The sequence below is a fragment of the Cyprinus carpio genome, chromosome B12, assembly GCF_018340385.1.
Source record: "Cyprinus carpio isolate SPL01 chromosome B12, ASM1834038v1, whole genome shotgun sequence".
Taxonomy (NCBI): domain Eukaryota; kingdom Metazoa; phylum Chordata; class Actinopteri; order Cypriniformes; family Cyprinidae; genus Cyprinus; species Cyprinus carpio.
In genome coordinates, this window is record NC_056608.1 from 18,901,456 (window position 1) to 18,929,448 (window position 27,993).

Sequence of the window (27,993 nt, forward strand, 5' to 3'; positions counted from 1 at the left end):
CACACACACACACACACACACACACACACACACAAGCGATGCAACACTCCGTCGCCAGGTTTCATCCCCCTTCCTTGGCTTCCTGAGGAGCCTGTGACTTTGGTGGCTGATGGGAAATTTTGTGCATGCCTTGAGTTTACAAAGGCGCTCTTTCAGCCACATGCATGCTTGACCTCTCGCAGTTCATCGCCCCGCTTTGTGCTCCCGTGACCTCGTGCTGACCAGGGGTTTCCCCTGGAGGTCAGCGGTTCAATCGGGTGCCTGTGTCTAATTTCTTCCTGGCTACAGAATCTGCCCTCCCTCCACCCCCGCCGCGCCACCCCCGGCCGCCAAATCTGCCCAGCCTGCTCGGGCCTAATTCCAATCTTCAGGGATTAGGTGTGGAGTGACAAGACCCTCCGGCCAATGGGCTGACTTGTCAGTTAGGTTCGAAGGCCAGTGGTACACAATAGCCAGACTTTTCCTGTCTCCTACCTAAAACCAGCCCCCCTAAAACAACACACTAAAATCCCTTCCCAAGAGAGCGCATGCCTGACTGGGGCACGCTGGTCCCAACCTCTCTCCTCTCTCCTCCTTACACACCAGTAACAGAACAGAAGCCTCTGTTGCCTGGATTCCGCAGGGCTCCTGTTGCAGATCAACATCCCTTGTTCCTGCTTCCCTTTCCGGCTTAAATCTCTGTCCAAATGAAACAACACCGTGTTTCGTCTGTGCAGGTGCTGTTGACAGACCGAGCCATTGATATGATCTCTGCATGCATAAATTCTACGCCGTGTGTCAAAGTAAAGCATCGCGGGACTCTGAAGATATTGCAGGTGTTAGTTACTTTGAAAACAAAACGAACAAACTGTCAACTTGCAATTTGAGCTGTATTTGGCAAACGAAAATGAACCTGACTAACCGTGACAGGCTGCAGACAGCGTGCAGTGCCACTCCTGGCCACTGGAGGCAGCAGGTCGCACTAGTGTCTTTGGTAACGCCACACTGGCAGCGCTGCGCATACTTCCTGGTTACAGATTGGGGAAACAAGGAAATTTTCGCATAATTCGGGAAATTTCTTTCTAAATATTTGTTGAATCTCCTTTAATTTGATCTCCTGTAATTTTATACAGACGGCACAAATATAACAGGAAGTTTATTTATAATCGTTTTAAAACAGTCATGAACCGATGTCACAAATGAATGACTGATGGGAAAAAGTGTGGACGTGGTATGTAAACAAACTTTTTTAGACCCTCCTCAGTCTTGATATGAGAAACTTTATAGACAGACAATGTTTACTTCTGAGAAATGTTCATTGTTGTAACGAATAGCTTGCTAAATTAGCTAAATTAAAACGGTATGCAATAATTAATATTTCTAGTGTGTAAATTGTATAGTATTCATATATGTTGTCACATGCACATTGATACTATTCTGATAAATTGAATGTTTTCAAGAGTTTTTGAAAAATAAAAACACAGTATATTTTCTGTGCATGCAAACACATGCTGCCATTTCTTATTTTATTTTAAACTGAGCCCCTCAAAGACATCTTCCCACACATTACCAATCAATTTGTGCTATGAGTTGTGTAAAAGTAGTCAAAAGTGCTCCTGACAACACAACTGTTGCCATATGGCAGGAAAACCTAAAACACATTTGACAACTGCACTGAATGTTTGTAATCAGCCTAGCAATTACAGATATGTCGTTTTTAATATTTTAAGGGGATCAGGTTAGTTGAACATGTCTGTAAACCAACAATAGATAAACGTGTTCAATTTGTTCCAGATGTCATTCTGTGGTGATCTGCTTTCTTTAGCATGAAAGGAAATCTTATAGCCCTGTATCAATCTAAATCTAGCATCTATTGTATATTTCATAGTCTGTTTGGTATAGAGTTTACTAGGATAAAATTTGTATTGATTATATAGATTTTATATGCTTAGATTTTTATTGATTACTGTTTTCCAGAAGCTGTTTGCATGTACAAAATGAATAAATAAGCTATTTAATTGTTTACTAATGGTTTATACATTGCCGTTTTGTATTAAGCTGTATAGTCCTCTTCATACATGAAGTATAACAGTAGCAAATTAGTACATTTAAAAAACAAAAATCTCTCATTCAGTAGGGTTGGATATGATGCTGGTGTATTCGTTTTCTTCTGCGCCTCCACAGAGTGTCATAGCGGCCAATTGAAGGACAGCTGCATCAAGCCACTTATCTCAATTAAACCTTAGTCCATTGTGGAAGTGCCACACACACCCGTTTGGACATTAGAGATCTCAGCCGTCTGAGAGCCAAAATGACCGTGTCAAACTGGGGTCTGATCATGAACGTTGTAAACAGCATTGTGGGTGTGAGTGTCTTGACGATGCCCTTCTGCTTCAAACAGGTAAACACATGGTTAGAGCTTATGGGAACGTGTGCTGTGTTGTATTGTATGTTTACAGGAGGATATCAAATATTGAAATCTGCCATACGGACTAGGAGTTGTTTATACACAACTTTTGTTAATAATCTGTTAACTGCGTGAACAAAGTGAATCAGAAATTGATAAGCTGCCATTTCAGTTTGTCCACTCTTTTTATACAAGAATCAGTAAAAGCATTGGAATTTAAACGTGTAGGACATCTGTGTTTGTCTCTGAATTTTTATAGCCATTTTTTCATTCTTTTTGTAGTGTGGAATTGTGTTGGGCACATTGTTGTTGTTCTTCTGTTCGTGGATGACCCACCAGTCCTGCATGTTTCTAGTCCACTCGGCCAGTAACACAAAACGCAGGACTTACGCTGGACTAGGTGAGAGTGACTGAAAGCAACAGACACACTCAGAGGTTTCATCAATTTCCGTCATTATGATCATTTTAAAGCATCCTCAGTGTTGATTACAGTGGAATAATTTATTATATTGTTAATTAAATTAGGTCACCAGATTGTAACATCTGTATTTTTCTCATTACGAGTAAGAAAAATAAAACAGAAAAGTCAAGAACCTATAACACATGGCTAATGCAGACTAAAAGTAGTATTTGTGATATTAGTGTTATTAAAAAAAAATTCTAATCAAGAGGAAAATTTACAACCCTTTTTGTGGAAGCGGTAAAAAAATTTTTTACAAGAACATTTTTGCAAGAAGCCTTTTTCATTTCTATCTCCCTTTCCAGCTTTTCATGCTTATGGAAAACCAGGCAAGGCACTTGTGGAATTAAGGTAAGATGACTTTGTGGAGATTTATCTTCGACCTCATGAATTAAATAAGCTCTTTTTGCTTGTATTATCTACTTATATTCTTTCTCTGTTTTCAGCATGATTGGCCTCATGTTGGGGACATGCATTGCTTTCTATGTTGTCATCGCAGATCTGGGTTCCAACTTCTTTGCTCAGCTGCTTGGGCTGGAGGTAAGAAATAAGATTTGATGTTGTCACATGACTAAAATTATGTTAACTCCTGTTATTACTCCCAACACAGTTATTCCAAATCAATTAATGATAAGGTTCCCAGAACTGATCATTGCCCTTGTTCATTAACCTCCTGAAATGATAAAATCAAAGGCCGCTATCTTAAAAAAAAGTGCTGAGCTGTGTCATGTAACCATAAAAAAACACTTCAAGGACTTTTTATGACTTTAGTTTAGTTGAAATTGTTCATTAACCTCCTTAATTGGTGGGTGGTTTTTTAAGTTTTACTGGCTGTAAATATTTCTTACTGGCCTGGCCCCAAATCTGTATTTTCATTGTGTTACTTGCAGCATCTTATGCAAGACATAGTAGGGATTTTGTTTCTTGTATTCTTGTTTTGGTTGCATAATCGTTTCTGAATATTTGACAGGTGTTTTCTGGAGAAAAACAAAAAAACTTTAGGCATCTTAGATGAAATGATGATGGTTAAATAAAAAATGTGATGGATGAATAAATAAACAGTTTGCCAATTTTTACTGTACATTAAATGATGACCAATGTTTTCTGTGCAGTTTTTCGTATAGCTATGTGTTATGTTGCTGTTGTGTATATAAATATACACAGCTTTGTTGCCCTGAATTGGCCAGTAACTGCTTTTCTTTTTGCTTCCTTTAGGTGACGCGTAGCTTCCGTATCGTGCTACTGATCGCTGTGTCGCTGTTCATTGTGCTGCCACTCAGCTTGCAAAGAAACATGATGTCATCAATCCAGTCGTTTTCAGCCATGGCTCTTATCTTCTACACACTCTTCATGTTCACGGTGAGTCGTTCCCCTTTCCACAGATTCCATCAGCACACCCTCATTCAGGTGTAGGAATATATGGGTATGTGAAGACATTTGTATGAGAAAGTAATTTGATCTTTTAGCATTTTGAGTATATTAAATGATATAAAAATGTTTTGCAAAACATAAGAGTGCACTTCAACATGATTTTCAAACACTTCAGATTGGAGCTGTTCGTTATGGTTGCTTTAAGGTCATGTTTTTCACTTTCATTTCAAGTCACTTCAATGATGCAGTGTATTAAGTATGTGTGGAATTCATTTATAGTATTTAAAAAAAAAAAAGAAATTTGCCAATTTTCTGTACCTTTTGAAGAGTGTTATGTGGAAGTTGCCGGTTTCATTTTTTTTGTGTGTGAATACAATGTGAATATGCATCACCATGGTAGCAGATTTTCAATGTTTCTTGCTCCAAATCTGTAAAAGCATAAAAGTAAAAAGCATGTTCTGAAAGAACTGAAGAGAAACATTACAAAACATTCTGAAATCTTATACTGAGTTAGTGTTGTACTCAGAGCTTTTAAATCAAGTTTGTACTTAAATTCAAGACTCAAAATGTTTTTTTTTTGTCCAAGTTATATGCAATGGGTTTAAAATGCTCAGATCATATTAAAAATGTTTTTTCTTTTTTTCTTTTTTTTTTTTTTTATCTGTAAAAAATTTTAGGATTTTGAAAAATTTAAAACAAAGAATGAAGACATATTTTAGGTTCTGCACTATATCTAGGTCAATTATCTTACAGACAGTCAAGTGTTCCATTGCAGCAAAAGACTCTCTGGAACATTCTCAAATCTAGAGAACACAGTCTGTTTTTATACAAACTTTTGAAAAGATCTATTATGCCGATAACATAATTCGTAATAAAATTGTATAGAATAGAACAGAATTATTTCTATGTATAGTCCAGATTTTGTGGACTGAATATCTTATAATAGTTCAAGAGCCATTGACATTAAAGACATTAAAGACACTGAGTGCACAACCTATGCAGTTTTATACCTTTTATCTAGCTCAATGGGCCATTTTTTCCCAACCCATTTCTTAGTTTAACATTTTACCATCTAATTATGTTTTCCCTCTGCCCCCATCTGAACCGCTGCCCCGCCCCCATTCCTGATGCTGACTTCTGACCAACCATCTGATGCTCTGACTTGGCGGCCTATAGATAGTATTGTCCTCTCTGCGTTACGGAATAATCAGTGGCTCCTGGGTGGAGCAAGTACATCTGTGGCGCTTCAAGGGTGTCATACAGTGTCTGCCAATTATCGCCACCACCTTCTGCTGCCACCCGTAAGTAATCCGCCCCAGAGAACGGACCATACCACTGCCATGGATTCAACTACATTACCCAAAATCCCCTTCCTCCTCTGTCCACCTTCATTCAATCCAAAGCTCTGTATGTTGGTGCCATCTGGTTCAGGGTTTTTTTTTGTGTGTGTGAGGTTAGTGCCATGGTGGCAGAATTTATATGTCTTGTGTGTCATCAGAGTTGTCTTGACTCTTTGGTAATATCCAGCGTCCTCTGATATACTTCCGCTGGAGTTAAACCTTACAACTGAGTAAGCAGATCTGGTTGGGCTGGGATTGGTGGTGATTCTGATGTTACACGGGCTGGCGCTCTTGATTTTGAAGGGAAAGTGGCAAGCTACCGCAAATGTTTTCTGCAAAAGTTTGCAGCAATCAGATTTTACCCTTCAAGATTTTTTTGCATGCAACAAGAAAGTTTTGCTGTCCTGTAGAGATGAACTGGCATTAATAATTAAGTGTGGAAGCTGATCAGTATGATTTGTTTTTCTTACATTAGTTGATTTTTTTTCCCTTTCTTTATCCCCTTGAAGGAGTAGTTCACCCAAAAATGAAAATTCTATCATTATTTAAAATGTTGTTTTAAAGCCATATGGATTTCAAATCAGGCAGTACTTAACTCTCAGTATTTTTTACACTAAGTTATCATATATAGTACCAATCAAAAGTTTGGGGTCAGCAAGGTTTTTAATTAATACTTTTATTCAACAAAAATGCATTAAATAGATCAAAAGTGACAGTAACATCAAACAGAGTAAATCTATTTAAAATGCTTTTTATAAACTTTCTATTCATCAGATTATCCTGAAAAAATTACAATTTACACAAGAATATTAAGGAACCGTTTTTTAACATTGATAATAAGAAATATTAACTTGAGAACCAAATCAACATATTATAATTATTTCTGAAAGATCACATAAGGCTGAAGTGAATGGCTGCTGAAAATTCATCTTTGTCGTCACAGGAATAAATTACATTTCAAAATTTATTCAAATAGATCGTATGGGTTATTTTTAATATACTTTTGATATCTTTGCCTTTTTTTCTGAGCGTTTGAAAAGAGTGACCAGCACATTGTCCATAATGTGTTCCATGCCAAAATAAAGTCATGTACTTTTGGAATGACATGAAAATGAGTAAAAGATGACAGAATTTAAATTTTAGGATGAACTATCCCTTTAAAAAGATTACAGGATCTCCATGCACTCTTCATTGTCAGTCTAAGGGTCTTATCACAGCATCATTACTGCCCTTCTCGTCGTCCTCTTCCTCCCTCCGCCCTGTCTTTATGGGATGATCTGTAACCCTCCTACTTTCCCCTCCACCACAGATGGTGCTGTCCTCCTTCAAACACGGCCTCATCACTGGCCAGTGGCTGAACAAGGTCATTTCATTTCGGTGGGACGGCGTCTTTCGCTGCATCCCTATCTGTGGCATGGCATTTGCCTGTCAGTCGTAAGTACTCCGCAGTCCTTGCACCGCCTCTCTCCTCCTTTCTGTCGCCTGAATAAGGCCAGTTAGGCTTAATGTAGGGCTCCATTTTCATGGTGCAAAAGGACATCATAACATTCCTTGAATTCAAGAGCCAATGCATCTAATACAAGTGTGTTTGCCTTGAGAAAATGGAGCCTTGTTGGTAGACTGATATATTCTGAAGGTGCTCAGCTTATGTCAAAACTATATTCTTTATTCAACTGAATGTGGCACTAACCTGCATGGAATCTCTAACATTTGCCTTCTGCTTATACTGTTTTTACCCTGTCCTTAACATTAACTCTGTTCCTTAAAGGCATAGTTGACCCAAAAATGAAAAATCTGTGATCATTTAATCACAGTCATGTCATTCTAAACCTGTATGACATTCTTTTTTTTATGGAGGAAAAGATAGACATTTAAGTTTTTATTCACTGTTTGTCTTACTTCTGCCATAGCTTTAACATCTCTGTTGCATATGTGCACATTGAAAACTTGCTAATTCAAAAGTCATACAGGTTTGGAATGACAGGTGAGTGAATAATGACAAAATTAGTGAACTATTCTCAACCATGAAAGGCCTCTTTCCATTTTTAAAGTGTTTGAATAGCTTGGGTTTTCTTAGCAATAATAGACTGACCCACAAGGTCATCTTGATTTATTTTGTCAGTTGGCAGTTTATCAGATCTGCATACAGTTGAAATATTAGTGCATTCTCATACAAGCATTAATGATTCATAAACAAGGAATGATGAGTTTTCGCAGCTTATCATAGTTTATCAATAAAGAGTTCATCGTGACCGGATCTTCACCTTACGAATTCAACCACTGTGCACTGACACAGTCTTTATTTGTATTATGTTGAAACTCTAATATGTTGTGGGAGTACCATAGATTAATGTTGAGTTCATAGTTATTACAGGTCTTTGATACTGCTGGCAGACATTTGTCCAGTGTGTATCCACTTTGATAAGAATTCACATTCTTTTTCCCCATCTTGACCTAATTTTGTTTCCTTTCTTTGCTTTTTGCTAGCTCAAATATACTAACCATGCAAGGGGTTGGTAATCTCAATGTTTACGTGGTTATGCAATCTTAAGTTTGGGCATAGAGAGTCATTGACTCCTTTCTGTTTCTTATCTTTCACAACATTAATGGCATTCACCAGTGTCTAATGATCTTCCACTCCTAGTTCTTTCAGCTCTTCTTTTCCCTTTTTTAAGTTTAATTTCTTATTGTGCAAATAATTTCCACTGTAGTTTTACTATATCAACATCATATTAAATTTTATACAATACACATATGGTTATCATAGTTTTACTTAGTTTACATGTCTAATATTATCTTTCAAATTCATGTTTTTGTAAACAATTAAACTAAATATATCCAGGTATATTCAGCATGCGCATATATATATATATATATATACACACACACACACACAGTCAAACCAACATTTATTCAGACACCTTCCACATTTCTCACATTATATCACAGTTTATTCGCTATAGTTTAGAAAATGGTAATAAAATATGACAAGAACTCAAAGTTAAAATGATTAATTCACTTTGATAGAAAGGTATGTAATGGATTACAATCAACCAAAAATTTTAAGCTGTTACATTTAAGTACACAATTAGATAATACCAATTTATGTCAACCAGTTAACAAGTAATGCTTAATTTTGTTCAGTCTGTGGTGTAAAAAGTTCACATTAGCAATTAAAGAAAAACACTTAAAGGAACACTCCACTATTTTTGGAAATAGGCTCATTTTCCAACTCTCCTAGAGTAAAACAGTAGTGTTTTACCATTTTTGAATCCATTCAGCCGATCTCTGGGTCTGGCAGTAGCACTTTTAGCTTAGCTTAGCATAGATCATTAATGATATTAATGATATAACAGTAACTTTTACCCATAAAATCAGATAAATATACATAGAAGATTCCTTCTATTATCCTCAACATGGTGCTTGTGTTTGTGTCTGTCTGGATATTAATGTGTTTGGAAGTGAATAGAATTGAGGTGTCTGAGTGTACAGATGCCAGCACAGATGTGTGTGTTTGAGAGTGAGGGTGTTGGGGTGGAGGAGGTGTCAGTGTTGGATTCTGGTGTGGATGAGGTAATGCGGCTCTTGAAGCTTACTGTAACTCCCCCTTTACACACACACTCACACACCCACACTCTCTGTCTCTGAAGGGTGATGAGTGATATTTGGCTGTGGCTTCTTTGCCGGCATTGACATACATTGACATTACACCCGATCATTAGAAGAGTGAGACGGCGCGACATGACCTCTGATCCGACCACAAACAGTTCCTGTCAACGCCTACGTTTACCCATCTATTTACATTTATTACTTTAGTGCATTTAGTATAAGCTCTATCCAATGCCAAATTGAATCTTTAGAGAAAAGTTGACCTGCTTGCTCTTTTGACTAAGAGAACAGATACTGTTCATTGAAGAGCAGCATTCTGGGTCTGCTGGCGCCCTTATACGGCTCCCACTTAATGTGTAAATTCCACTGTAATGTGTAAACACTATAATGGTGTTATTCCTATCATAAAATTGTCATGTCAGCTTACACAGCATCAAGTCACAGGTTCACAGCTTAGGTGTTATTACGGGATCATTTTAGCAGTATTACAAAATAATTATTGTGTCAACACTTGGTAGAGGTGTAGAGAAAGTGCAGTGGGACTGTAGCATCACTGATCTTCCCCTTCCACACACACACTGTAATTTCATCAGGAATGGGTTTTTGGGGTCTTTTCTCTCCATTCATCAGGAATGGCTTTTCTGTGGTCCTTTCTTTCAGTCTTATGACACTGAATTCTATGTAATTATAATTGAATGTCTGAATTATATTTTGGATCCCTGTCATGGCTTTAAAAGCTTTTTGCTTTTTGATTGGCTGCGTGACTTCCATGCGCCTCCTCTCAGATTCGGATTTCTCAAAAAAGATGAAAGGTATTGTCAAAAAGCTTTTGGAAGGACTTGAAAGACTAACATTTAAACCAAAGGAAATTATAAAACCATATTTGTAGTTTTTGAGGGAAATACCAAGGCTTGCAAGGCACGTAAAATCAGATTTTAGACTTTAGTTTTGGGTAAATGGCGCCTCAACAAATGACTTGTTTTTTGTTAATTGTGTATGAGAATCAACCATTTGGTGGCAAATGGTGTCGGTAAATAAGTGTTTCCTCTGAGAAAGAAAATGAGCTTGTTTTTTTGCTGAATCCTACATTATGCCACATTCAGATCATAGACATTTTTGGCTTCCTGCAGACAATTGTAGAGATTTGTGCAATACAGTATACAAATAAATGTTCGAATGCAAACTTCCATTGCATTTTGAATGGCAAACTTTCTATCAACATGCGCTACCGTTCAAAAGTCAGTAAGATTCTTTAAATGTTTTTGAATCGAAAATATTTGCTCAAAATACAGTAAAACGTTTTAAAATAATGGATTTTCTGATTTATTATATTTTAAATATAGTTTATTAATTTGATGGAAAAGCTGAATTTTCAGAAGCTATTGTTCCAGTATCTGGTGTCAAATGATCCTTCAGAAATAATTTTAATATGCTGATTTGGTACTCAAGAAACATTTCTTATTATTATCATTGTTGAAAAGTTGTACTGCTACATGTTTTTGGAAACCATGATAGTTTTTATCCTCTGATGAGTAGAAAATAAAAAAATGGCATTTAAATATTTTGTAACGTTATAAATGTCTATAACTTTTAAACAATTTTATGCATCCATGCTGAATAAAAGTATTCATTCGTCTCTTAAATTTTTTTTTACTGACCCTAACGTTGAATGGTAGTCAGTGGGAGATTTTCAAACCTCAAACTAAGTTTGAATGCAAAATGATTGCGTGAGCAATATCAAAACTGTGCAATGTTTTAATGAATAAGTGAAAAATTAAAAAATAAATACACATAAAATGTAGAAGTCTACATAGACGTCTCTCTCTCTCTCTCTCTTTCTCTCTCTCTCTCCCAGCTCTCTGGTTTTTATTGCGAGTGAGTTCCAGCTATGAGACAGACTGGCCTTTGGTGTGAGATCAGGCGTTGGCTTAAAAAACCCAGAACGTGGTACTGTATATCTTAATAAAAGCAGGAATGGGCTCCGACTGTGTCTACGAAAGCTGTGAGTGGGTTGAGAGTAAGAGAGCCCGAACAAAAGCCCATACTGCCAGGAAATTTTATAACATGGTAAAGTCTGACTAGCACTTGTCGCTAATATATAGCCATTGTAAATTCCCCATTTAATGTTTTGCTGGCGTCTGGTTTTATTGGTTGTCCTGATGACAGACAGAGATTTTTTTCTGCTCTTTTTGTAGCTGTTTTTTGTTTCTCCGTGATACTGAACCCTTTATCAGTGCTCGTTTCATCCAATTCGACTCTCCCTCCTTCCCACCCTTCCTCCATTTTGTCTTTTGTGTGTCTGAAATGAGTGATGGCCTTTCTATATTAAATTCCTGCTTCTCTTGCTCTCTTGCATGTTTGTGTCTCTAGAGCTCAAATGCACAGTTCAGTTTGTCCTTATGCTAAATAATGATTATACTGTGACTGGTCAGTTTGAGTTAACCCATAAATAAGCATTTATGTGGATTCACAAAATGTTATAATTTGTTATATTTTGTCATAACGTTACTATAAATCTGACATTACACAAATTGTGCATCTGTTATAATAATGTGTCCTTTAATATTGTGATACTTTATTAAAGGAATGCTTTGGGTTTAATGCAAGTCTGTAGACTTTATCTGTGAAATGCTGTCGATTATAATATGCTGTCACTTTGTAAAAAAAAACAGAAAAATCATGTTTACTTACATATCTAACATATCGGATCAGTCCATGGTAAAATGGTTAGACTCGGTAACATTCACATGATATACACAAGGACACAAGAAATGAACTGTTTACAATATGAAACATTCACCCAATACAACCAAATGTTCTTCCACCTAGAACCGTAGCCCCTGTGTTAAACAGTGATTTAGACTTATTTACAGCTCAAATAACAAACATTTTTGAAGCTTCCTTACAAAAATGTGAGCTGCACACATATAACTGAACACTACATTTACAGCTGCTGTAATCGACAGTATCTTATAGTTTTATGTTGTATTGACCTACTGTAATGCATGCATCTTGAGCCTGATGTATATAAAAAGCTTTTTCTTCCATAGGCAAGTATTGCCCACTTACGACAGCCTGGATGAGCCCTCGGTGAAGAGAATGAGCACAATATTCACCTCCTCGCTCAACGTGGTCACAACCTTCTACATCACAGTAAGTGTGTGAGACCATTTATCAACTGCTAACTGATAATCAGCAGCTTGTTAACAATAACCATTCCATTTTTTTTTTTTTTTTTTTTTTTTTTTTTTACATTTGGATTTTATTTTTTTTTTTTTTTTTTTCATTTGTGATCTAAAAGCTTAAAATCTGGCCAGTGCAATCTGACCACCTCTTATCTGCTGCTTTTTAATTTGCTGACAAATGAGAAGTCATCTTTCATAATTATTATATTCATATTTCATAGAAATAAATAAAAATGTCTTACACTTCGGATAGTCGTCATATGATATTAATAAGTATTCATCTTATTAATATTTTAAATTAATATTTCTCATTTATAAATTTTTCTTATAGTAGGCAGCTTACAAATGAGGACAATGGAAGCAAACAAAATCAACAAAAGAGCAATGATATACAAGTGCTATAACAAGTCTCAGTTAGCTTAACGCAGTATACATAGCAAGGGCTTTTTAAATAATATTATAAATAAAAAGAAAACAGATAGAATAGGAAAAGAATAGAGTAAGCTAGTGTTAGAGGTCTTTTTTGCTTGTATAATAAATGAAAAGAAAAATTAAAAAGAAGATTAGAAAGCTAGTTAGTGTTTTTTTTTTTTTTAAAGAAAACAAGCAGCAAATGAATAGAGTAAAAGTCTAAAAGAGACAAGTGTTCTTTTTTTTTTAAGATTAGAATTACAATAGAGAGTGTTAGAGTAAGAGGGTCAAATAAAGATGGAAGAGATGTGTTTTTAGCCAGTTCTTGATTATGGCTAAGGACACGGATTGAGTTGGGATTGAGAAGAACATGGGGATTGGCCGGATTGAGTTGTTTATTTACACGAAATATTATGCTGTTTTGTTTTGTTTTGTAACATTGATAATAATAATAATAAGGTTTTATGAGGACCAAATCAACATATTAGAATGATTTGTCTGAGGATAATGTGACTCTAAAGACTGGTGTCATCACAGGAATAAATAACATTTTAAAATATATTAAAATAAAAATCTTAAAATTTTTAATAATACTTCACTGATACTAATACATTACTAGTTTACTGTATTTATGATCAAATAAATGCAGCCTTAGTGAGCATAATAGCTTTTTTTTTTCAAAAACATTTAAAATTCGACAAACATTTCAATTTTTTTATAGAAACTGTTAAACTTATAACACTTGTAGCTGCTCTGTCCTTATTGGCTCCTGGGAGCATGTGCCTCAGACACGGTAAAGAAATGAGGATTCAAGGATAGTAGAGCTGCTGTCTGCTCACGTTCTTACTCTTAGATCCATATCCGGCTCCACAGATGATCGCCCTTCCCCTGTTGTGGGTGGTGGGCGCACACTGATCCTCCCGATTCCCTTTCGAAGGAACAGAGTGAACTCAGACGATGGGGTCAGACTGACTGGCACGTTCTTCTCTGACCCACGTGCACTGACACGCTCCATCAACATCAAATGCTGTGTCTCTTTTATTCCTTCATAAATACTTTCAGGGCCACTTTGTGTGGAATGTGTTTTAAGACATCGTCAGAATGTTTCTGGTCCCCATGCTCTTCTCTGAAAGCGGGAGTATAAACGTTACCTTGAGAGATAATATTGCTCGTGATTTTTTCGCAGTGTTCTTTGTATTCTACTTTTAAATTTCATCATCTTTTTGCTTTTTTTCTCTTTGAACAAAAGCTGAATTGAATCAGGGGAGGGTTTGCAGAATAGAATAGAGAGGGAGTTTTGTGGCGGGCTCAAGGACATCTGCCTGGTGTTGCTACTGAAGGGAACCTTTTCCTCTGCGGATAGATCAAGGCCAGCAAGGTCGGAGAGGGAAGGCACTGCTTTGTTTCTCTGTAGATAGGGCCTTCGGGGGGCTGACAGGCTTTAAAGACCTTTGAAAAGCAGCTTGCTATTTTTCATCACATAAAAACAATATCATTGCACAGTCAGGAGGTGTTGTGAGGTCATCAAAGAGACAAGGAAAGAGACATGTATCTCTGTTGGGCTGCTTCTGTACAATGCCATAAAAAGTATTAGTCCTGATCATTTCAAACAGGATCAAGTGACCTTGTATGAGATTGTATGTTTACTCAGACGTAACACATACTGAAGTGGAAAATCAATGTAACAGATTCTTTTTTTTTTTTACTTTGTTTACATCCAAACAAACATTACTTTAGAACTGAGTTGTGATCCAACTTTTTGAATTGAAAAACTGCAGTGAATATATTTAAACAAAGACTGTTTCGAAATGCAAAATATGTTTTGATGATTTTTAATTGAACATAAAGAATTCTTAAATCAACGTTTGTGCTCAGAAAAGAATTAAGCAATACTATAACAACTTTTCATTTCATTCAATGGTTAATATCAAGTCTTGCCTTACATTATCTACTATTTAGGATTTAATTGAAAATATATCACATTACAAAAGTTATGAATGCTTTTTCATTTTGGCTTGAGTGTTATGCAGATTTGTCCTTCATAAGACTCAAAAGACTCAAACGCTTAACCGTACTTTGTACTATGTTCCTCCAGGTGGGGTTCTTTGGTTATGTGAGCTTCACAGATATCATTGCCGGGAACGTACTGATGAACTTTCCATCTAACCTGGTAACAGAAATGATTCGTGTGGGCTTCATGATGTCTGTGGCTGTGGGCTTTCCTATGATGATCCTGCCCTGCAGACAGGCTATCAACACCATGCTATTCGAGCAGCAGGTAACAATTTTACAAAGACAGAGGTTTTCAAACTTTTTGGTGCCATGGACCCCCAAATTCAATGTTTCCTTTGCGACCGACCCCCTTCCTAAAATATATAGACAGCAATATATTTTCATGTATGAAAATCTATTTATATTGTAATATATTATGAATACAGTATTTCAAATATTATATGATAACTTATTATTATTATTTTATTATTATTATTATTATTATTATTCCTAAAAAAAAAAAAAAAAAAAAAAATATATATATATATATAATATATATATATTATATATATATATATATATATATAATATATATATATATATATATATATATATATATATATATATTTTTTTTTTTTTTTTTTATTATCTCACTTTTTGATTTATCTCACTAAACTTACACTAAACCTGCTTGTTGGCTCCCTTTGGGTTCCTGGACTTCAGTATGATGACTGCTTTTCTAACCCCAGCACTTCTGTTTTTATTTAGAATAGGACAGTCAGAAGTCCCTGAGATGTGTATTGTGACTACTTGGAACTGGTTGTTCATAACAACAACATCCCATTTTGTCCACCAAATTAATACCCTTTTTTAAATAGCAAATGAAATTTTCATAGCAAAATTCTTGGCCTATTTATAAAATAATTTACTTGCCAGCATCTGGACATTGTCGGGACAAACTCAGGTGTCTCCTCCTTCCTGATGCACATAAACTGCACCAGCTGCAGAAGTATTTTGCCAAATTTAATGGACTCAATAAAGACGTCATTGAGCCTAACAGGGCTTTACACAGGGCTGATGTCAGACCCCAAGTCTGGTCTCAGTCAGAATGCATTTTCCTTCTCTGTCCCTCCGTATGGATCCCTTGAGATCCAAAGTCTCCTTCCACCTCTAAGACACCAGTGATCCAGCCTCCACGGACAGCAGACTGCTGGGGCCCGGAGAGATTCAGGAGGAAATAAAAGGGGCTGGATTGATGAGAACAGGTCCAGATCTCCTCCATAAACCAGCCAAGACATTGGCTCGCTGTCTCACCGCCGCTCCCATGCTGAATCAGCTCAAATCATGGCTGGATTCGCGGGTGGGCGAAGGGTTTTATGCTGTCGTTAAATTTGGCATTTTGACAACAGAGCGGAGGGGGGTTTATGAAGCTTGCATGCCAAACCCAATATCCTTACATGCATTTCACTTGTTCAGCCATAACAGAGGCTTGGAGAACTACATGTGTGTCTGGAATCTAGTAACAGGTTTGTGAAAGTGCTCTGTTTGTCTCTGTTTTTCAGCAAAAGGATGGCACCTTCGCTGCAGGTGGGTATATGCCACCTCTTCGCTTCAAGAGCATCACTCTTTGCATTGTTTTTGGCACCATGTTGGGCGGCATCCTCATTCCTAATGGTAAGTCTGTTTGTGTGTGCCTAAGTTTTACTCTTCCTAATACCCCCATGACGTCACACCCCACTTCATCTCCCCTTTTAAAATATCTCTCTGTCAGTCACTCCTTATCTGCCCTCTCTATACCATCCATTCATTATCAGCGGAACAGGATGATAAAGATGTGTGTTTTAGGCAATGGTGGGGTGGGCAATGTTTTATTCATTCTTCATGGAGATTGGCTGTCGCTGGCTTGGGCTCCATTTGGCTCAGCGGGCCCAATTAGACTAATAGAGAAGGGAAGGTGAGACTCGCAGAGACGATTGAATGGGGGAAAGACGTAGCTCTGTCCTCCATGACGGCTCCGCTGGCCACTGGCGTGTCCTCACGGCCACAAATCCAACCACAGGGAAGCAGACACTGCAGGGCATAAATTTGACTAAAACAATATGGCTGCTCTCAGGATGAAAAACACCCCCTGGGCCCACTGCCCAGCCTTGCAACACAAGGGCAGCGTGGAGGAAGGATGGTAGGAGGCAGATAGAAGGATGAGGGGGGAGCGTGTGATGGAGCGGTCTGGGGAGAAAGACTGATGGAGGATGGATGTGGTGATTCAGGAGATGAGATGGTGTAGATTGCCTGGGCCATTTTTTCCGGTTTAAACTGCCTCCTCATGCTGGGTCTGAATATAGTGCAGGTTGAAATAGATTTGTACACTTAGCTGCTGTTTTATTTTGGTTTGTATCTTAGAGCAATTAGCCACCTAAGGCTGTATGTTACAGTGATTTTTAAAACTGTTAAAATTGTGTTATATGACTTACAGTGAGTGTCAAGGGCAGTAAGTTTAAATACTAGTAAAAACAAATCAGATAATATTACCTGTTCATGTTGTGAAGTTAGTTCAGGCTTGGGTTTAATAGAAAATGTTTCTTGAGCACCAAATCAGAATAGCAGAATGATTTCTGAAGGATTGTGTGACACTGAAAACTTGCCATCACAAAGAAGAAAAAAAGAAGAACAAATGATATTTTAAAATATATTAAATAGAAAACAGATCTTTTAAATTGTAAAAATCTCACATTATTACAGTTTTACTGTATTTTTTTGATTAAACATTTGAAAAAATCTGAAACATTTAGAATTTTTTTGTTTTAAAACTACTTTTTATCTTGAAAAATATTCTTAATAATTACAGCACTAGACATTTTACAAGTCCTTTGGAAACTTTCAAGTTTCTTTCAAGAGCAATGAACAATGAGTGCAAGTAGAAATCTGATAGCATTAATGGGCAATGAATAATTACAGTTCTTAACTGCAAAATACTTACACAAATCTATTCTTAAGTAATGTAGTCCATCAGCCTTACATTGGTTTTGGTTTTGTTACATAGCAACTTAATACATTAATATAGACTTAGTATGGGCTGTTTTATAGCTTCAAATATGACTTGTCCAATCATATTTTATACCTGGATCTATTGGTTTAATACTATGATTTTTTTTTTAGATGTGTATTTAGTGGTGTATGTTAAGGTGAGTCTAACTGTTACTATTGCTTAAAATTACAGTTTGGGGTTTGATGAGTCAAGTACATTTAAAATCAGTAAACTTTGACGTATAACTAATATTACCTCAAATGTTTTATTCATCATATTTAGAGACCAGGATACTACTTCAATCATTTAGCAATGCCTTAGCAACCACTAATCAACAGCCTCAAGACCTTAATTTCATGTAATTCATACTTTTTGGTAAAAATCTTTGGATACAGAACGGTTCTATAAAATAAATGTTTGTTTGTGTGCGTGTGCCATAGTGGAGACCATCCTGGGTTTGACTGGAGCCACCATGGGCAGTCTGATCTGCTTCATCTGCCCAGCTCTCATCTACAAGAAGATCATGAAGAACGCCTGGACTGCACAGGTACAGCACATCCGACAGTCAAATGTTTTACTCATCCGATGTATCTACAGTATATAAAACAGTTCTTTTAAATTGTGAGAATATTTCACAATATACTGTTTTTCAAATAAATGCAGCCTTGGTTAACATAAAAAACTGACCCCAAAATTTTGAATGGAAGTGTAGCTCATTAAAGCAAAAAGGGCAAAGAATCTAAAGGGAGTGCATCAATTTTGTCTGTTTGATATCTGATGTGATCTGAAAGAAGAAGAATGCGCTGGAATTGTGTGTCAGGGAGAAAAGGCAGCTGCTCCTCTCTCTTTGTAATGGAGTTTGTCATTAATTTTGATATCCTGCGAGTGCAGTGACTTGCTGTGTGGAGTCATTCCCACAGTGTGTGTGCTGGCACTGTGCCTCGGGCTGTGCCCCTTTCGTCTCCTGCCCAAATTACAGATGCCTTTACTCTTTCACAATAGAGTGAAAGAAACCGAGGTCTCATCTTAGATGATGTGTAACCACAATGCTGATGTCTTCCTCACCTCTTTTATATTGTGTGGTTTGCGAGCAGCCAACATACTGATGTTCATTGTTCTTTAGTGCCAACCATGCCACACTTCCATGCCCATGAGTCTCTGCCCACAGGGTTACTTCCCAAACACTGGAGTCCACCCAAATGGGTGGCGGTCCTGATATTGGGGCAAGGACCATTCCAAAAGAGCTCCTTGTCATAACGAGCGCAGCAGATGTTTGTGTTGGCATGAGCGGATGATGCCACTCTTCCTTGTCTCATGCCAAGCAGCCTGACATGTCCAGGTCCACCGCTGCACACAGAATACCCACAGATCAGCACCGTGGAACTGGGAGGGACCTGCTTTAATAGATTTCATCAGCGTTTGGTGCTCCATTAATGTGACTGTAGGACATTATTGTAGATTGGATGCCAGCGATGCCCTTGCCATCTTTGTATATTGAATTTAAAACCACTAAAATTAAATTTGCACTGATTCTATTGGAATTTAAACAGTTTTATTAGCGATGGGGGGAAATTGAATCTATCGTTTATCGATTTGAATCAAATCACAAATTTGTTTTTCAAAAAAAAAAGATGAAAGTCAACTGCAAAAATAGCGTAACACTGAGACAGATTTGAGAGCGCACACATCACACTTACAGATACATCCTTCCCCATTTTCAGTTAGGGAAAATGTTTTTCCTTTTTTTTTTTATTTGTTAATGCATTTAAAAAATACTTATTACCATTTTTATTACTTTCATTTAATTTACCAGTTTTATCTTTTCAAAGGTTTTTATTGTAGTTTTAGGATATTTTGTTTTTGTACTGAGTAGTTTTACTGTTTGTCTCAGGGAAGCCAAGCTTGAATGGAATTTGTGTCATATTATTGAGTTGACAAAACCGTGTAGAAAAAGAACATAAATTGAATGGTTTACATTTGATTCATTGGTGTTTTTTTTTCTTTAAAACATGTTTATTATAGTCAAATAGAATCAAATATATGCATGTATGTATTTGATTTTGGTTTAATTATGGATGGACATTGCTGACCGCAATGATTTGTTTGTTTTTTTTAAAATTATTACCTTTAGTTTTTAGTGTCAATAGTAATTAGCAAGATATTTTAAAAGAGAAATCTTTTCAAAATTTAGAATGTACCTCTTAAAAATGCAAAGTTTGAAAATATAATTTTTGTATTATCATTATGTAATTTTGAAATAGTATACATCATATTCAAGATAGTTTTCAAAGTAAAATATTTTTTTAAAGGCATGATCATGAATTTTTAATTAATTTTGATGTCATTTAATCTGATAAACATGGTCTTAATATAAAAATGTCAAATTATCTGTTTATGTATATAATATTTAACAGAACTTTCTTTTCTCTTTTAATTTCTCTCTTCATCTCTTTTTTTTTAAAGCTGGTTTTGTGGGTTGGTCTCGGCATCCTGCTCATCAGTACCTTCACCACACTGTCCATTTCCTCCAACGAGCCACAGAAATTAATTCCCCCTCCGGATGTCCCTGCAAAAACTGAGGACAAGCCTCCCATCCTTGTCGCCCATGAGTTGCCTAAAGGACCAGGTACATCTATGCTTTATATTGATGAAGAGAAATTTATCAGTTGACAGATGACACAAAATAGAAAAGGAAGTTCTGAAAGGACAAGTTATAATGAGAAAAAGAAAAAGAACAGTGAAGGAGCACAAATGATGAGCTCCAGTAGCTGGCCTCTCTTTGAATCAGTGACCTGCATGACGCCCTTCAAACCTGAGCGCTCACTGTCCCAGAGCAGCAGTGAAACGGCCGGTGGCGATTTCCCGTTATGGCTCCGGTCAGGGGAGGGAGATGGGAGGGCGTCCAAATCTGGGAGAGGGCAGGAACAACAGTGTTTCCTCCAACACGGGCCGATACAGGACAGAGGCTCATAAAAAGGCAGATACCAGGAGCGTCCCAACAACTTCATCCACCATTACCTCTCCTTTTCTGTTCTGCCACTCCTCCTTCCTCTCCCTCTCACTCCCTCCTGCTGACTGACACTGGCATTTATCATTGAGCGGACACCCACTTCCACACCTGTTTCCTGTTTACGGCGTGCTGGAGAGGGCAGCTGTGTGAAAACACAGGGCTCAGTGAGCGAGTGAGTGGAACATGGAGCCCACGAGCATATAGAGGTGTGCGTTTGCAGCTGTATGCACATGCACGCTTTGCTTTTCAGGATTGTAGGGAAGTGCACCCCACCCCACCCCCTGTATTGTACACTCTTTCTTTCTTTTCAGCTCCCATAGATAATGTTTATCAAAACTGCTGTCCTTTCTCATTTGCAATGACTAACTCCTTTCTGCGTATGCATAAATGCTGTCATGCAGTAGATTATCTGTTATGGTAGTACACTACAGGCTCAGGTTAAAGGAATGTGTGGACATTGTAAATATTCAAAGGCTGTTTTGCACAGGACGAGTGGCAAGGTTATATGGAAAGCACTGAGCATCTATCTCGTACCCTTATTAGAAATCTCCTCTATGGTTCAGCTCTTGTCTTGTTGGTCTTTCATACTCTGCTGCCCTCTTCTGGTGTTTGTGAAACACTCTCAGTGGGATTTTTAGGACTGCTGCAGCAGAAAAGTCATGCGCATATGGCTTGTATTGAAAGTAATATTGTATAACTATAGCTGGTCCAGGAGACTAGTAGAAACTAGTAGTTTGAGACTTGTATTTTATAAAAGCCCTCCGAAAATGGACCCCATTTGTTTTTTAATACACGTTCCTGGTCTTATTTTGAAATGTTATTCCAAAGGATATTTTTTTCTTCATTGTAGTTTATTGAAAAGTATGAACTATTTTTTTTTTTTTATCTCTGAAACAGTTTTACTTTTCGAATGATTTCGGAGATGTTTTTGAAAGAAGTCTCCTTTTCTCATCAACTTTTCTGTTTTATTATATTTTAAAATGTGATTTATTCCTGTGATTGCAAATTACTTCAAGATGTTGATTTGATTCTCAAGAAACATTTCTTATTAATATTGATGTTGAAAACAATTGTGATGCTTAATATTTTTGTGGAAACAGTGATACATTTTTTTTTTCAGTATTCTTTGATAAATAGGAACAGTGTTTATTTAAAATAGAAATATTTTGTTATATTATATTGTTATATGTTCAGCAAAGTAACTTGAGTTCCACTGCAAAGTACATCTGACAGGCCTCAGGCAAAAACTAATTCAAGAACAAAAAAATGAAAGACTTGAGACTGCCATTAAAGAGCCACATGAAGCCTGAGAGCCATAGGTGTGGGATAAATTTGACATGTCTTTCACCCCGCACAGAAACTTGCCGTTATTTTTTTGTACATTGTGACACGTCTAATGATCTGTGTGTTTTGCAGTGCAAGAGAATAGACTGGAACCTGATCCAGGAGAGAAGCCAGATAGGCCACCAATTGAGGCTGAACAGCCAGTAGAGAAGGCAGCAGCAGAGCCCCCTCAAATTAAAGTACCTGTGGAAGTGGCTGAGCGAAAGGATAAGGAGGAAAAGGTTCAGCTGGACCGCCCTGAAGCAGGTAATGCATTCATTTAACTGTGTAATTTAGATGGTTTTGTGACATATGAGAACCTGTGAGAAGTTACAGTGATCTGGCTTTTCTTCAACAGGTGTTGCGGTCCCAGAAGGGGAAGCCCATCGCCATGAACCGCCCATCCCTCATGACAGAGTTCAGATAGATGAGATCAAAAACCAGGAGGAACTGGAGGATGAAAAGAAACAACCTAGAGTTGTGGAGGAAGAAAAGAAACTTCCTGCAAAAGAGGAGGAGGAGCTTCTTGCTGAGCAGGGGGCGGGGCAAGCACAAGAGGTGGAAGCTGTAAAAGAGGAGGAGTCTAAAGAAAAAGAAGATGTGGTGAAAAGGGATGTCGATCAGGACCAGCATGCAGTTAATGAAGTGTTGGACAAGGCGAAAAATCCAGAGGATCTGAAGAAGGTCGAGCCCTTGGTGGTCCATAAAGAGCCAGACAACCTGCCTGAATTGAAAGAACAGCAAGATGCGAATGAAGCGCCCCGAGAGAAGAAGCCAGAGGAGATGGACAAAGCCCCTGAACCCCAGGGTGAGAAATGTGAGTGAACCACTCAGATCTTCAGAAAATGTAAACATCTAGTTTCTGTTTAGCGTACATGACTGATAAACTCTAAGTGGCTTGTAAACAACATCTTTGACATTTTGTTTTTATTCATATTCTGTTGATATGACATGGCACTTCATAAGGTCCAAGCATATGACCTTTTCCACTCTGTAATGATTTGTTCATTCACTGACTGCTTCCTGCAGCGAAGGAGAAGTTTCTGGTGCAGGAGCACAAGGAACAGAAGGTTCCAGATGGAAAGGATGTAGGGGCGGACAAGGATGGAGATGGGGACAAGATGGAAGGTGAGTCCATCAGAACATTGACAGAACAGTGTCCAGAATCTTTAGGAAATGTGGTTTGAAATATAACATATGTTCAGTCATTCAGTCAGATGTTTGAGCTCACAGGTGCGATCTTTGCTTCTCTTTGCCTGGTTCTGTTCTACTCCATCACTCCTAGCTGGATGGCTTTGAACTGGCTTTATTTTTATAGTTTTCATTTTGATTTTAGTTTGTTTCTATTTAGCTTTATTTTTTGTTACAGTTTTATTTCATCTTAAACGTTAGTTAATTGCAGAGGCAGCATTCCTAGTTTTCATTAAGTGTTTGTAAAGTAATATTTATATTTTATTTTATTTCAGCTTTATTTCAATTGCAGAAAATGTTTTTTTAATAGTTTTAGTTAATCGTAACAACACTGGTAATCAAGCAATGCAATGCAATCTTTACACTTGAAAATATAGTCATTGATATGTAAAACCTAGTTTATAAGTTGCCCACTAGACAGTAGCTTTATGAACCAGTGTCCCGTCATAACTTTTATTAGATCTGTTTTGTAATAATACATATCCTACAAGTTTTTTAAAAAAACTCTTTTTCAATGTACAACTTGCCATTTTTCTTTTCCAAATGCTTGTCTTACTTTCTCTCAGCAAACTGGCCAACCTCTGAAATGTCACATTGCATTGCTACACTCAGATATACTGCAAAGATGCACCAAATCTTAAATCTCTGTCTCTTTCACATGGCTTGTTTTTTTATTAAGGCACTTTGCCCTCTTTCTGCTGTCTTTTTCTCTTTTGTTTCTCGATTTCTTATCTTCCTCCGCCATTCTGTTGTGCCACGGACTCCTGCCTCCTACAGTGATTAAAAAGATTGTTGCAGGTACGAGATGATGTGTCTTAGTCTGTCTTCTTTGGTGTTATTTTTAACAGTCATCCTCTCACGCTTTAACCCGTATAGCTGTTAATAACCAATAGTCTGTTACCTGTGTTGATACATTGACCATTATTGTAGCTTACAGATGTTTGTACTGTACTATAGCTCTAGACACATAACTGAACAGCCATCTGGTATTAATTGGGATCCTTAGTCTTTCTCTTGTTTGATGATGAAAGTGATTTCTTTGGTAGAATTCCATATTGATGTTGTTAGTGTTCCATATTTGACTAGGAACTACATAGCAGTGCACTACAGATTACCCAAAACAACATAGCAGTCTCCTAGTAGATGTGTAGCAATGCCTTACTAACCACGTAGAGACTTCCTACAAACCACCTGAAAAACTAAACAGTGCTCTGGAAACTTGCATAACATAGCTTAACAAATAGTGGGAAAGTTATCAAGCCAAATAAAGCGTAATGGTTGTTATGGATGGACACCACTAACATTTTCTTCAGAAAAACTGAAAACTATCTATTTTTTGATCATTTTAAATTATGCTCCTTAATTTGATAAACTCTCAGATTGAGAAGTATGTTTGACCACAGTTAATTACACTTTTATAAGCAGCCTACAACATATTCATTCTAACTTCTCTTTTACCTTTTTGCTCGGCTGATCCTCAGAGGGTCAGTTGGACCATGCTGTGCTGCTCCAGGTAATTAAGGAGCAGCAGGAACAGCAGAAAAGGCTTCTGGACCAACAAGAAAAACTCCTGGCTGTGATTGAGGAGCAACACAAGGAGATCCACCAAATTAAGGAGGGAGAAGAAGAACCAAAGGCAGTCGATCAGCAGAAAAGACATGTGGACCTTGAAGAAAAACACTTAGATGTGAATGAGGAGGTCCATCAAGTAAAGGAAGGAGTAGATGAGCCAAAGGCAGCAGCAGGTGAGTCTGAAAGTCAGCGAATTTGTCTAGACGTAGAAAGTTAAAGTTTTTCTGCCACTGGTGAACAATAAAAAGAGAATGATTCAGTTAACCTCTAGTGTTACCAGTGTTGTGCTTCCTGCTGAAGTGATCTTGCATGCAGTGCAGTAATGAAACACATCATGTGTTTTTTAGGAGAAGGTGTAGGTGAGTTGGGGAACATTGTGCGGAAGGAGTTCGAAGGGATGGAAGGAGCAGTGAAGGCTAAAGTTGCCGCTGTCGCTCCAGACCAGTTCCAGCAGTCTCAGGGAGAGTCTGAAGACCCTGAAGCAAAAGAGGCTCAAGTTGTAGTCAGTCTTCCCAGCAATGCCCTTGAAGCGGTGCAAGATGAAGGTGTTAAAGTTCCCAAGAAGGAGGAGCTGGAGCTAAACAACCAAGCAGGGAATGATGGAGCAGTACCTCCAGAGGTCGGTGCTCGAGGTGTTCCTCTGCGTCCTCGAGAAACAGAACCAGCCAAAATCAATCCTGACGCTCTTGCAGAAGAGGAGGAGAGAGTGAGGCAGAAACTGGCCCAACTGGAGGCGGAGAAAGAGAGAATAGAGAAAGAAAAGTTGGAGAAGGAAAGGATTGAGAAGGAGGTGCAGGCCCGTGTCGAGAAGGAGCGGAAGGAACGGGAAAGAAAAGAGGAACTGGCACGTGAGCAGGAGCTAGAACATGTGCGGCAGCAAAAGGAACAGCTAGAGAAGGAAAGGCTTGAAGCAGAAAGGTTGAAACTTGAAAGAGAGAAGATGGATAAAGAGATCATGGAGCATGCCGAGAAGGAGGAAAGATTGTTAGAGCAGAAGGAGCGGCTAGACCAGCTGCAGCAGGTCATCGATGCGCGACAGGGTAAAGGAAGTCTTGAGGATGAGAGCTTGAAACGGGAGCGAGACAAGACTGATAAAGAGATCATGGAGCGTGCCGAGAAAGAGAAAAGGATACTCGAGCAGAAAGAACATCTAGACAAACTACAGCAGGTCATTGACACAAAGAAGGATGGTGATGCCCCCAAAGCAGGAGAAGTCCTGCCAATGCCTAAGCAAAAAGGAGGCAGGGACTTGAAGGAGAATATAGTTTCACCAGAAGAGGAGAAGAAAGAGGGAAAGAGGAGCAGAGATAATGGAGGCCTGGACCTTAAGAGGAGACGCAGATCTGTGGACCCTGAGGGCGGAGGAGGCGCTGACCTGGATCTTCTGCGGGACGTAGGAGGCTTAGATTTACATGCTGACCTAAAGGGGCAGCTCCTGGCGGGATCTCTGATTCATACACGCCAGCTTAAACAGATGTTTCAGAGGCAGGAGAATGAAGACTAGAGTAGGTTGTTCCAGAATTACAATCTCTGGAACCCACTGAACCTTTCCCTGGACCTCTCAAAAACAAACATGATCTGGCAGTGAGAAGAATCTCTTTCCTCTTCATTTTACAAGTAGATGCCTTTATCTAAGACACACCATTCCTTTTGGGTTCATGATGACAGTGGGCACTTTGATTTGATCCTTTAGTTGTCTGCGGGGAACACTGGATCCATAGTCTCTTATGAGCTTCCATTATTGTTTTGTGTGAGATTTTGCTGAATCTGGTGTAATAAACAGAATGTCTCGTGTAATAAACTGAGCAGGCATCACATTAAAAACAGGCCTTGATGGGCACACAGGGCATTTCAGAATATTGTGTTTTGGACCATTGCATAAGAAAACGGCACAAGTGTACCCCCTTGTGGCTGCTATGGTAAATTGTACGGCTGGTTCTAAAATGTAATGTCACTAATACATACTTCCTTATTGAAGTTTTATCTCCTGTGAATGAAAATAGAAGCCAAATTAATATGAGATGCGGTTTTAAAAAATGCAGCTTTTATCTTCTTGCAGAAGCTTTATTTTCTTCTCTAGAAACTATAATGAAAATGGAGTGTTAAAGGATCCATGGTCCATCTGCTTGCTAGAATAGTGACATGCTGTTATCTGAAACTACAGTCACTCTACATTAAGACATACTTGTTTTTCCAGTGAGCTGGTGAATTACTAAGTGGTCTGAGATTGGTTAATGGTTTTCAGAAAAGGCCTGATGAAATCATCATTTCCTTGTATTTGTCCAAAATCCTTTATGAAACTTTTTTTTTTTAATTGCAATCAAGTTTGTCTTTTGAAGGAGTGTCTTTTTTTTCTATGCATGTCTTCAGGATCAGATATTCCTTCCAAATGGTTAACTTATGATAAATAATAGTTTATTGACAAGTTAACTATATAGTTAACTGTTATAACTAATAGTTAATCAGACCAGCTATAAGTGAATGAAATATCTGAATCATTTATGTTTGATTTTTTTATTCATCTTTTGGTCTCTGAGTTTTTTCTTCTGGTTGTTTCACATGTGTTTCAGTTGTCTGTGACTCTTTCGAAAGTACTCAACTCTCATCGTTTGAGGTTGATCTGAAATTGGACCTTGTATATATTCCAGATTAAGTGTTGAACATAACATTACTGTTTCCCACAGTCAATTCCTTGCAACGAGTTTCTTTTCAGGGTTGCATTGCTTTTCTCTTGAGCATTCCATATTTTTGCATATGACGACTTGGTTCTTGTCAGTGCCTTACAGGGTTTATGTTCTGCACTGATGTGTATTTGAAGACTGTTACACCCACACTGTGTGTGGATTGCAGCTTTTTGTCCCCTTTCTGCATTTTCTTTACCTTGCTGGGCAAACTAGTCAGGGTAATAGACTGTATTCTCTTGATGAATTTCCTGATCTCGCTTTTGGGGATCTTTTTCCTATTTCAAAAGAAAGTAAATATATGTAGATATGGTTTGAAGTTTCCTGATCTCGCTTTTGGGGATCTTTTTCCTATTTCAAAAGATTTTATGTTTATAAAGAAAGTAAATATATATAGATATGGTTTGAATTCACTGTTAAAATTATTCATTTTACAT

The 27,993-nt window shown here is 37.7% G+C and overlaps 1 protein-coding gene across 3 annotated transcripts; it reads left to right on the forward strand.

The window, feature by feature from the left end:
* Nucleotides 1-968: 968 nt before the first annotated feature.
* Nucleotides 969-27,559, forward strand: LOC109099966 (putative sodium-coupled neutral amino acid transporter 10). 3 transcript variants are annotated; one of them, XM_042735870.1, is made up of 18 exons: nucleotides 969-1,210; nucleotides 2,164-2,380; nucleotides 2,669-2,786; nucleotides 3,152-3,197; nucleotides 3,293-3,386; nucleotides 4,062-4,205; nucleotides 6,867-6,991; nucleotides 12,217-12,319; nucleotides 14,858-15,040; nucleotides 16,317-16,428; nucleotides 18,220-18,326; nucleotides 20,243-20,405; nucleotides 22,206-22,379; nucleotides 22,471-22,929; nucleotides 23,142-23,240; nucleotides 24,081-24,101; nucleotides 24,785-25,048; nucleotides 25,223-27,559. In XM_042735870.1, the coding sequence occupies exons 2-18, from the start codon at nucleotides 2,291-2,293 to the stop codon at nucleotides 26,377-26,379; spliced, it is 3,459 nt and encodes a 1,152-aa protein (XP_042591804.1). In that variant the 5' UTR covers nucleotides 969-1,210; nucleotides 2,164-2,290; the 3' UTR covers nucleotides 26,380-27,559. The 3 variants fall into 3 exon arrangements, with proteins under 3 accessions (XP_042591804.1, XP_042591806.1, XP_042591807.1); XM_042735872.1 differs by lacking the exon at nucleotides 6,867-6,991 and adding an exon at nucleotides 5,394-5,518 and having other exon boundaries at nucleotides 970-1,210; XM_042735873.1 differs by lacking the exons at nucleotides 6,867-6,991; nucleotides 24,081-24,101 and adding an exon at nucleotides 5,394-5,518 and having other exon boundaries at nucleotides 971-1,210.
* The last annotated feature ends 434 nt before the right edge of the window (nucleotides 27,560-27,993 follow it).